Below are 12867 nucleotides of genomic sequence, written 5' to 3'. Positions count from 1 at the left end.
TGTTGCTTGATGTTCCTCCCAGTCTAGGTGTGGGTCGTACAAGTACTTGAGCATGATGTACAGTCTTACAAATACACTACACTTACCTCTTTAATCTTTCAAGATCGTTGGCTGTTTTAACATCTACTGTCATACTTAACTACAAATTGAAATGTGTTTCCAATTCATTCATTATTCTATCATACAACCATGTCTAGAAATTAATATATTATTTTAGGTTATTTCAGAGTATATATATACTATTTTTTAAGAGTATATTTGAAAGTGTTGTTTTTTTTATATAGACAAATGCAACCTTGGAGGTTCTTGACCTGTCATGGAACGGCTTTGGTCTCACTGGAGCAGAATCACTTCAACAGGCTCTGCAAGTGAATAAAACACTTAAAGTGTTAGATCTCACGTAAGTCATCTATCAGAACTCAAGGATTTGTGCTTGCTTATTATTTTGGACATGGACTAAATGTCATCCAGTTTGGTGATGATATATATACACAACATTAAAAGAAACTCTCCTCTGGCTTCTACCAGTTTTCTAACACTGACCGGCTCATGTGCTGCAGTGAGTCGATTTAATTTGCTGGCTAACCGAAATGAGCATGACAAAAGTGGGCTAACGTCTGTAGGGACATGGAAAATATACTTTTGAGGCAATATTTGAACACTGATTGGTTACCCATGATCCATGAAGATTTTGATATTACAAAGATGCATGTTTATTAATTTCTTCAACCAAAACAAACAGACAAAAAGAAGAGTGGAAGTTCATTGGATGCCATTATTATGCACCTGGGCCCAGAACCCTGTTATCTATACCAATTGTTATATTATTTTATCATAAGTCAGTTAACCACCCGGTTAGGTTATTGATTTTTTAACTTATCCTGCATTACTCCTTAATGCATTTACTGCATGTGAAGTCTTGCTGAAGAAGAAGTTGTTTTGACTTGCTGAGAGGTTAACCCTATCACACAGCTCCCATGTGACCACAGAAGTGATGATGTCACCGATCAGCACATTACTGCTGTCAGTCACAGTGGAAAGACCTGTGTTGATCTCTCAGCATAAATTTTTGTTTTCACTCTATTGTCAAGGTTCTTTGTGAATTATATTGTGCCTCCGGTTCGTATCTTTATATATTTCATATGATTAACGCCATAGCACCTGAGGGTGTCTTTTTCACCACAGTAATCTCAGGTGTCTTGTTGTTTCAAGTAGCCATCTTGAATACTTCACGTGGCCATGGGGATCTGGTGGTTTGCATTCTGTATTATTGCCTTGTATTTCATCACTGAACTATGCTTGCAATTGTATTGTTTATTAAAGTGTTGTTTAACATGTTCTCATAAACTTGTTTTTCATAAACCCATGACTAGGAAAAAAAGATTATAGCATACATAATCGGGTGGGGAGGCATTGTGATTACACTCTGCTTCATTGCGGATAACATGCCATCTTGTAGCAAGTGCTGATGTAACAAATTGGCGTGGGATCCCGTAAATGCAAGCAGAGAATGTCAGATGTTTCAGAGCCTGCCTTCCACCCTTCCCCCACCCTGACCACGTCGCCCATCATCCCTACATCAGTCCTGGCAGACACCCTGGTTTAGATGACAGTCATCTGACACATTTGTTGTAGTCTCCATTTGGTCTCTCATGCTGTCCTCTATGATGACCATCCAATAGTCTATGGCCTCCACAATGTCGACTGGCGCGGTGCCTATGGATCGCCACATGCTGCTTCAGCAAACGTACCAGTACCCGGTGCCTATGCAGAACAACCTCCAAATGCCTCCGGGCTTTGGGCAAACTGTCTACCAACAGTCGCCACAGCAGCAGAGCGAGGAAAAGAAGGACACTGTTTGTTCTGACCCCACAGCCATCCCTCCAGATCTCTTTGTCAAAGACATGATTACTCTCGCTCACTCCTACCTTAAAGGCACCGAAGTATAGGAGGACTATTCCTTCTCACTTGCGGACTATGGCCATACTCTGGATGAGGACTTACATCGAATGACGGGCTCTAAACGCCCTACTAACTATGTACCAGACAATAAATTGGCATACATTTACATAGAGCATACATAGACGACTGCCACAGAGTGGAGGCTTCACCCGGACGCCTTCGCTCTTCTTTGTTGGCACCTTGGTCACCCTAACATCAACCTATTCACCCCCAGCCAAAACTACCAGATCCAAACCTTTGTATCACTGATATCGGATCAGCAGGCTTGGGCAGTCGACGCCTTCAGCGTCCCCTAGGAAGGACTAAAAACATACGCTTTTCTGCTGCCTGTACTCCTTCACAGTGTCATCCAAAAGATCAGGTTGACACGATCTGATCTTTCTCCTCCACAGCTTTCACCAGTTATCCCTACGGTTTCTTCCTTTGGCAGCAATCACCACCACGAAGCCAGCAGCTACGCGATCTGTGAAGGGGTCCGTGAATTGGTCTACAAGGTCATCTTCAAAGACAGAAGAAGGATAGTTGATCCCAGCCAACCACCTCCATTCAGCATCAGACAGTGGTTTCACCGCTATCATCACAGAAGGGGAGGACTTCAACAATTTGACTATTCCAAAGTAGAAAAGAATCTTTATACGTCCTTTGCCAATGCCACCAAAACTCAAAGACTGCCAAAAGACTGAGCATGATGTTAATTGAGCTCAAGAATCCAGATGTTGATCAAATCTGTCCAGAAGAAGAACTATATGTACAGTCCATTCAGAGGACATAGTTTAAATGCAGAATTACTGGTTTCCAGAAAGTCAAGAACAAGCAATATAGAGGATTCCAGTGCCAACCGATGAAGGGAAGCTGACAAACATACACCTCCAGGTATACTTGTACAGCCATCAACAGTAGGTAGAAGGCTAGGAAGATACTGGAGTAATTGGGACATCCTGTACAACCCATTTGTCACAAACATATTCAAGAAGGGTTACCACCCAACCATTCACAAGGAACCTCTTCTCATACTCAGACCACAAATCATCAGATATTTGGGAAGACTGCAACCCAACAGAAGCAATCAACAATCTTCTTGTCAAGTGAGCAGAAGAGATAGTGCAACCAGTAAAACCTCCTGGTTTTTACTCACCAATCTTCTTCGTCCCCAAAAAGAACTCAAACGAAAAGTTTTCGTTTAATCTGGAATATGAAGGCGTACAACAAGAAATATCTGCAGAAACCAGACAAATTCCGAATGCTCCGCCAACCTCAGCTAAAGCAGTTGATAAAGCAGCAAGGTCATCTCATAAGCATCGATCTACAAGATGCTGACCTGCACATCCCCATACATATCGCCTACATGAAATACCTGAGCTTCCTGTATCAAGGGCAAAACTTCCAATGGGCTGTCCTGCCCTTTGGAATTTCTACAGCCCCATGTTTGTTAACAGAGGTGACTAAACCAATCATGGTGTTCCCTCACAACAAGGTGGTCAACTGCACCTTATACCTGGACGGTGGCATCCAGGCTCATCAAGCTGAAGAGTTACTCAGACATCAGCTGAACGTCACCCTGCTTGGTTGGTTTATCAACTATCAGAGGTCAGACCTTGAACCTTCCTAGGACCTCAAGTTCCTAGGCATCAGATTTCTTATGAAGCTGAATCTGATTCACGTACCTGAAGAATGGTGGATAAAGATTCAAAGCTATCTTCTGACAGCATTTCACATCAGTCAACGGACAAAAGACAGAACAGACAACTCAAATGTGGCGTTCTACATACATCTTCAAGCAATGACAAAATCTGCAGCCCATCTGAGATTAATCCCAGAGGTGTCAAACATACTAGCAGATGATCAATCCAGTAGCAGTCTGACTGGTGACAAGAGAAGGAGGTTGCCTATCGGTATATCTGTTTGCAACCCAATTCCGCAGGCATATAACAACCTTTGTCTCGTCTTGAAGATCAACAAATGAAATTCAGAGCCTCAGTCTGGGATCTGAATGTGGTGCTTAATCACCTCACCAGTGATGCCTACAAACCTCTACAACAAGCTGATTTTGAACATCTAACCCAGGAGACACTATTTCTACTTGCCTTAGTGAAACATTAAAATTCATGTTTGTTATAGTTTGACGATTCTATGTCAACACGTAGTTCTCTTGATCACGTGCACGGGAACCTTGACGATGACTGGTCAAACTGGTTCCATGTGAAAAATAATAATCGGCAATAGCGATCAGCAGCTTCGCTTAGGGTTATAATTATTTAAAATATATTTAGTAAAAGCTGCAACTAAAATAACAAGATATTGGAATATATTATTCCTGATAAAAAAATAGTTTCAGATTCAATTTTTGCCGATCCTTGCATTAAAATCCTGTAAAGTTATATCATTGGGTGTGTCTTGACCGAATCACCGGTAGATTCTCAGAAAACTTGTGTAGATCTGATTACTGTTTCCTCCTTAGTTCACGAGAAAATACACAAGGTAATCTTAATCCCTGGATGTAAAACAATGCCTAGCAGAAGAAAAATACAATTTAAATGGTAAATTAACATGTCTGGTGATATTTTATCTCAACTTTCAAATTTGTACTGATCAAGTTTCTCATCACTCGTTCATTTGCTGGAAATCGCTGAGGGATATGATGTAGTTTTGTCTGCGCATAATATTCGAATTGTTTTTTTTCCAAAATACTGACTCAGCTAGAGGGGGATTAGTCCTTGGTCCCAGAACGAAAATTTGGCAAATTGGTACCACTTGGGGGGGCAAAGGGACATATGCATTTTTGTACAGCCTAGTATACATTAGTCATATTATGATATGATAGCAAGGTTTTTACGGCAGCTTATTTATAGAAATGACCTTTGACATTTGAGTGTGTCTAAAAATAGTAACAAATATTAAACATTGGAAATGAAAGATTTTCTGTCCCTTTTACACATTTAAAGCATAAATATGTATGTCTTATTGATACTTTAATATCATATAGCCATATGTATGCTCATCTGGGTTGTGAAATGATAACATGTAATTATTTTAGACCTTTTTCGTAAATTGGACATGATTTTGTCCACCACAAGGTATCAAAATCCCAATAATAGAAAATAGAATCTGTTTGCAATCTTGATTGTCATTAAGGTTTTGTCTACTGATTCTCCATCCACAATTTCATTGAAACACAACTAAGTCACACTTGAATTCATGGTACCTACATGCACTAGTGTGTCCAAGGTCAAGGTCAACATGAGAGAACATGTCTAAATAGTCAGAGATAACATGCAATCCCTCTTTATGCTGAGTGGTTGAGATTTGTGAAGACTCTATGTCCATCTTGTTAAAGAGTGAAGTGCTGTCCTAAGAACTGTCTTCCAAGGTAAGCTGTTCTTCAACAAATATAGGCTGGATCGAACATAGAAGAGCATGGGGTGAATGACTACTGTCCTTGTAGTAATGTTGAAAATATTGACATCCACAAATCCTTTCTCTCTGTCAGTAATCAAGTTGGGTGAGATGTCAAGTTCATCGGTAATAGCTGAATGGTTAGTTCTTTGCTATATAGCACATATATTCTCTTAGGGAAGCGCCTTGTCAGTGATAGTGACGTCTGAGTTGGGTGGAATGACAAGCTTCCCAACTCCTGTGCACTTGACTAATCCAAGCTGAAATTGTCTTCTCTCAAGCTCCCATTCCTGTAGCACGATGCCAATGCTTCATGGTTGTTTAACCAGCATTGTAGGCATCTAAGACCTGCCTTACTTCAGGCTTTTCTCCCAAATAAGAGCTGACATTAAAATACACTTGATGATATCTACATAATTACAAATATTATCAGTTCAAGTCAATCTTCTTCGTCTCCACAACTGTCGCCTGACTCGCTCTCCTCACCAAAGTTGGTGCATGTTTGGAGTTTGCACATGCTAGTACAGGTCAGTCCATTTAAGATGCATGTGCAGCTGGGAAGTTTGCATGACTTGGGACACTTGCAGGCTAACAGCTGCAACACAGCTTCAGGCGCTGGAAGACCACTCATCCAGTCAACTGCCAGGTCGTATCCATCAGCCGTCTGTTCCATGGTCCATCCAAAGCCATCAGGTGATGGGATGTTGGGCCTGTTGTCAAGAGCTTTCTTCCATATTGCCGTTTGATAGTTGGCTCTCTGTGAATGTTTCATCAAACAATCTCTGCATGGTGGAAGTTGGTGGGATTCCATTTCACCTTTTTTTGAAAGGAAAAGGTTGTGCTGCAATATATTCACATGCTTGAGAGAGAAACCATACAAAGAGCAAGTAAACTCCTGAAGTATGGAAAACACTTCTTCTGGCAACTTATGATGGAGTCCCAGTTCTTTGAAGCAGGCTTGGTACTTCTTGTTACCTTTAAGTAATCTCAAGGCAGACAGTTTACCTTTCCCAGCAAAGGAGCTGATGGTGTCACATCCTGTGAAGGCATGGCATCCAAGAATGGCTTCAGATACATTTTGTCCCAGTGCCTTCCTAACATTGGATATACTGATGAATCTTGTTCTGTTTCTTGTTCCAAGCTTCATGTAGACATCCGACTACAGGTGGGAAAGCAAAGACAGACATAGGAGAAATACATCGGTATCCTCAGAACATACAATAATGGTTCTGTAACCTTGAGTTGACGCATGGCTGGCATGAAGAAGAAGTCGAGTATCTGCTTCTTCTTGTGTTGAGTTTAATTCCTTTATATAGTCACAGCTTTCTGGACTAAGCTGAATGCAATCCTCTCCACATGTGATGAACAAGTTCTTGTTGCCAATCTTAGAAGTATATTTCTCCTTCTTCCACTCCATGACGAGAAACTGGATGAGATTCTGCTTGTTGCTTGAACTAGACAGAAACTTTCGCCATTGTCTGATGTTGTGACCAGGTGCGATGTTCTTAAACTGTGTTCCTGTACCAGCTCCACGATGACTTCTTTCTGTATTCTTGATGGACACATCTTTGTACACATCGAACACTACGTCAATTCGTTGACTTTTGTCTCCTTCGTGCAAAATCTGTACAAAAATGTCATCAGCAACAGTTTGGAAAGTCTTGTTATCACCCTTGATTTTCTGTACAATTGCCATTCCATCAATCAAAGTACAAGATGGCTCTGGAATAGTTTCTGATAATGGTGCAGTTTTCTCCAATTCCCTGGCCAAAGTTGATTTACTTGTCTTTCTGAGTGATCCATCAGGGTATGCAAGTGACAGTGGTAAAGGTCCAAGGGGGTGGCTGAATACAGATTTCATATTAAGTTGTCTGCTCTGGGCTATTATGACCATATGGGCAAACAGATTTCTATCTGCTCTGAGCACTACTTAAGCTTGACTAGTTTGAACCTTTTGCTTCTTCTTGGTCAGATTGCTGAAGGTTTTCAAATTGTTTCTTGGCAGCCGATCGTGAAATTTCTGCAATGGAGGGTTGGTAAGAAGACGTCTGGAATGAAAGTCACTGAAAGACTTTTCTCCTATTTCTTCTGCTCTCAGAAGGTCATAAGTGATGTTTGGAGTGGCTGCAGCAGCAGTGGATAGTGACACCAACTCAGCATTGTTGAAAGGATTGATCCAGTTGTTCTCTAGCATATCCACTACTGATTCAACATTTGTTTCATCTTTGGCAATCCTTGTCTGTTGCAAATCTGGGTGACTGAATGACGATCTATTCAACTTCGTCATATTACGGATCTGTCCAAGGAAGATGCTGCGGTATTCTGCCATCAGATAGTATTTTGTAACAGCTCCTGCCTTAAGACTGAAACCTTTGGTTCCTCCTGCCGTTTGTGTTTCTTTGTTTGCGGTTTCCTCCAGAGTCTGGTCAACTGGAATTCTTCCAAAAGGATTGTCAGACCCAATCTGAACAGAAAACCCACCGTTCTCCAGGTATTCATGAATATCTCTGTGAGTAGAGGACAAATGTGACATTTGACCAAGATATGCTGACAGGTATCGGGCATAGTTTTGCTTGTCATATGAAAAGCACCAAGGTGTAATGGATCTGATGCAGGATAAATGCAGCAGCCAGTTGCCTTCCCTTGAAGCACGGATTAGACCCAAAACAATCTCAACCATGTCTGTATAGGATGTCCAGAATGCAGACATATCTCCATTTCCCTTCCTCAGAAAGTCTTGGTACTGCTGAAAGGCTGATATTGTATTTGTGTATGATGCATCTTCATGGAGAGCTTCAAACGCTTCTTTGTCAACATTGTCATGCAAATACGCAACCTTCTCAAGTGCCGACTGAACAGTTGTTACCAAACCCCCTTGTTGTTTTCTGCAACCAATGGTTGAAAACCTTTCCACTGAAGTCTCATCAGTGCTTCATATACGACTTTATGGCCCCGCACTGCACGATTGCAGTGTCGCCCTTCAAAGACACCTGAGAATGAACCCTCAGCAAGGATCCCAGCTTCAACACAAAGGTCCTTCAAACCAGCATCTTGGAAGCGTTTACCTATGACCCCTAGGAAAGTACATGCTGTGTGAAAAGAACCAAGTCTCAAGATGATATTGCCAAATGTTTCTTGGTGTTTCCAAACAATCTCAGCTGCTTTGGCATAAAGGGCTTGATCCAAAGTGACTACAATGTTTTCAAGTTGAAGAGCATTCATTATGGTCAAAGACTGCTGCAAGATTTCATGAACTGTGGACATGTTAGTGGCAGGTGCATTGATGGTTGGAAGGTATCCAATTGTGTCCTGTTTTATGTCATCCTCATCACGAACCAATATATTGAAGCCAGTCCATGAACTGATCTTCTGTTGTTGGATGTTATGAAGTCTTGCAAGAATCCATGTTAGGTTTTTCTTCATTGATTCACCCATTGCTGATTCCGAGGGAGAGCATGGCGCTGGTATTGCTGGTGGCCAAACTCTTTCTCCTGCATTGTATTCAATGGAACAACTGAGTCAATGGTGCGTCTTCTTGTCTTTTCTGCTGATGGAGCTGGATGTTTATCAAGATGTGGGCCATGGATGGTAGGCTGGATTGCTATACCATTCACTCTGTGGGAAGTGACTCCTCCTGTCAGAGTTTCCTCAAGGCGGTCAATGTTATCCCATGCAAGTGAAGTAACAACATGAGGGTGAATGTTTTGGGGTAGCTGTACAGCATCTTCTTCAGCCCATGCTAGCTTTTGGAGGCATATTGCAGTCTCAATTTCTTCAAATTTTGGGCGTGAAACAGCATGACCAAAACGGTTCAAAATTTGAATAATTTCTACATTGCCAGTGAGAGTCTTGACAGCAAACGGAAGCAAAATTTGCTTGGGTGTAATTGTTTTACCACCAGTCACTGCATAAACAAGGTTTTCTCCGACATGAATTCTGGTTTCACATCTCCAGTGAGAAGAATTTCCAAAAACTCTTTGACAAGAAGAGGAACAAACTTGGATGGATTTTTCAAATCTGATGGTTGTGGTGGCCATGGCAATTCGTCTTTCATATTCTTTATACACTTGCGCAGTAGAATTGCAGCTTCCTGTACAACTTTCTCTGTGTCACTCTTTGTCCTCCAAACATTCAACTCTTCTTGCATCTTTTGATTTTCTCTGGCAATGGTTTCAATAGATAGGGTGTTTGGTAAAAGAAGAAGCTTGCCATTGTTGTCAGTAAATATGTGAAGGCTGTCACCAAATTCAGAACTTAGTTTACGATGCAGGTGCTTCATTGTTGATGCCTTGATTTCCTTGCATCCAGCATTTTCAAGCAGACTTCTCAACTTACTAGCAAGGTCTGTCATCTTGAGCACAGATGGGTTTGAAAATACTGTGGTTCTAATGTACTCACAAACTTCTTCAAAGGCAATTGATACAGCATGTTCATAAATTTGATCTTCTTCGGTTTGCTCTACAGGAGTTGAATGGTGATACCTCTCTCCATCCCTTGTGTAATCTCTATAGCAACTTCTGTGGTAGTGTACCTCAGCTGCAACAATATCTCTGCTAGTAACTGCAAGGATTTTAGAATCTAACTTCAGTGTTGCTATTCTCCTGAGAGTTTCATCAGTTCTAAGTTGTGACGAGATTACTAACTGCTCCCTAGAGTTGGTACCTTTTTTATACTTGGTCTTGCTGCAAAATACACATTTTGCCTCATGCACAGTTGTTGAAGAATGGCCTGACCTGTTCAGTTTCTCTCTCACGAGAATAGACTCTATTGTTGCTTCAGGTGACAGGAACAGTTTCAGATCTCTTTCATTTGTAAATCTGCTCCGACAATTTCGGTGGTACAGCAGTGATGGAAATTTATCTTCTTCTGTTATTTCCGCTATTCTTAAAATATTAGCATGTTCTCGAATTTTTGCTGCTCTGAATAGTGTTTTCCACGAAGAAACAGAAGACAGTGAGGTTAAATTTGACGAAGACTCTTCACAAATGATGCAGGATTCATTGTAGGTCTTCTGTTTGGACAAGATGGAAACATCTTCATCAGATTTCTCTGCCATGGTCCACTGCCTTCACAGATAGGTGCTGCAACCAAAATATATTTATAAGTCCAGTGCAAACCTGTTAACATAAAAGTAAATTTATTTCAAAGATACAACTTAAGACTAACCCAGCAAAACATATATCGTAATAAATAATCATCTATTGCATAATATATTATCTGACCAGCAAATCTCTGAGAGGACTACACTCACATTTTCCCTACAAAGATTCCTTTGATTGTTTACACAATAAACCCATCAGTCATAAAGAAAATTAAAAAATTGGGCATAGCTTCCGCGTGCCGGGCTACCTGCCCGGTCGAGGGAGCATAACCGCTCAATTTCTTCAACCCCCCAGCCCATGAGTCACAAGGGCAACTGCCACATGTATGCAATGACTCCCCCATTCCCCAAACAATATGATCACACATATCAACTTACTTGCAACAAATGTTTCTCTAATTGGTCTTAATAGAATAGCACATATTATTACATTATAAACATACATTCTTTTTTTAAAACAGTAATATTCAACAGAGTACTCATACCATAATAATATAGTCTTAAGAAAATACTATCTTCTGTTGTTTGTTTACAGTGTCACAACAGATCTAATTACCAAATCTTTGCATAGATACATTAAAACAACAAGAAGCATTGCACATTGGATAACTAGTAAATGTTTTTTAACTGCTAACTCCCAACTTTGAGGATCATTTATATGTTATATTTCATTTTTGAGCAGATTAAAAGAAAAGTTAATTGGACTATATTTAGACATGACCAATGTTGTGTGAGGCGATCTCTTCTTCCGTCGGAGACATTCAGTTTCCCTTGGAAGTGTTCGGGCAGCCGAGGCCAAGATGCACGTGGCCGAGCGCTGCCGGAAAAGTGATCGTCTGCAACGAAGCTTCAAGAAAGGTAAAATCCCTAGTTCTGAACTAACAGTCGCGGACCGCATTTTAGAATCACACTACGCAGATCGTGCCGGACGATCACACTATAAATTGGCGGAACCATCAGAGCAGTTAATCACCATATTGTTCGCGGAAGTAAAATCACTACAGTGGCCATGCGAACAAAAATACGATTTCTGCTTTTGAACGGGCCGCCATTTTAATTGTTTTGACTGTTGCCTGAAGTGAAAATCTGAAGTGAAAATTTTGTCGTACGATTGGAAGATATTTTCCATTTTTTGTACGGCAAATATTTTAATTATTGATGCTATATGTTATTATATGTATGTCTCAAACATTTTTCATTCATGTGCCCCGCGAATTGACGTGTTTGGCAGATTTTGAGAAAATTTGACAGTCTGTTGCGAGCGTCAACAAAACCTTTGACCTCGTGACCTTTACCCTCGTCCGTGATACTTTGCATACGAGCGATTGTTTGTATGTATATGTATTTTCTGAACGGAATTTTTGTGTGAGATTGATTTATTACCACTTTTGGTCCACCGTGTGACCTATTCATCGTGGATTAATCGTATAATAAAATTGAAATCTGTTGAATATTCTGAGGTGGCAAGACAACACAGGAATCGTCAATATTGTCGAGATTGGGATTACACACTCGCTGAGTTTTGCGATATTTTTTGCAAAATACAATATTGCTCAACAATTTGAAGTTTGGATCTCCACACCTGCTGTGTGTTGCGATAGATTTTGAAAAAAAACATCTTGTTCATAAAGTGAATTAGGACTTCAAAATTGAATCACACCATGGCAGAAGACAAAATTTGCATTAACTCTTGTGAAATTCAAGATTTGGTCACAGTGCCTGGCATCGGTCGTTCCACAGCAAAATTAATAATGGCACACATTGAAAATAATGGGGAAATCACCAGGGAGGAATTTTTAAATTTAAAAATTCATAAAGTCACCTCCTTGGCTGACTATTTTGATTTCTCTGCACCTGGAAGCCCTGAAATAGGAAGCCCTACAATGGGTAGCCAGCCTCTGGCTCAAAGCCTTCTACAACCAGGTATATCAAGTTCAGCCAACATGGGGCCAAGTTCAGCGGTCTGTATGTCATCAGGGTATGGGGGCTTAGGGGGTTTAATGACCCCAGTACATCAACCACCACCTGCTGGCGGTGTTGCGAGCACTCTTGCAACACCCCCTCACATACCACCACCTGTTGGCGGTGTTGCGAACACTCTTGCAACACCCCATCATATACAACCACTAGTTGCGAGCACTCTTGCAACCAGCATGCCCAACACATATTCGCACATCCTGGCACAGTACTCGCCTTACCAGTACTCACCATACTCACCGCCAGCGTTTGCTCAAGTTGCAGCACTCCGATATGAGGAAGAGTTGCGTCAAAGAGATGCATTAATTCAGTCATTATTGGCAGAACGCCAAGAGCGGACACAACAGGTACCGGTAAGCAGCCCAGTCCAAACCCCAGACCAGAATATCCATGGTGGGGTTCGACCCAAAGTGCCAGCACAGGCAACAGCATCA

General features: G+C 41.1%; 1 protein-coding gene across 1 annotated transcript in view; it reads left to right on the top strand.

The window, feature by feature from the left end:
* Positions 1–12867, top strand: part of LOC139445621 (leucine-rich repeat-containing protein 74A-like) — a 582304-nt gene that overhangs the window by 192710 nt on the left and 376727 nt on the right. Inside the window, exon 10 of the mRNA XM_071226790.1 lies at positions 285–400. Within this exon, the coding sequence (XP_071082891.1) occupies positions 285–400 (116 nt within the window). The remainder of the gene's footprint in view (positions 1–284; positions 401–12867) is intronic.

Source organism: Haliotis cracherodii, unplaced genomic scaffold (assembly GCF_022045235.1).
Source record: "Haliotis cracherodii isolate W230 unplaced genomic scaffold, xgHalCrac1.p SCAF_6, whole genome shotgun sequence".
Classification (NCBI taxonomy): domain Eukaryota; kingdom Metazoa; phylum Mollusca; class Gastropoda; order Lepetellida; family Haliotidae; genus Haliotis; species Haliotis cracherodii.
Note: the sequence above shows the minus strand (reverse complement) of the source record. Positions and strands in the feature narration are given on the sequence as shown.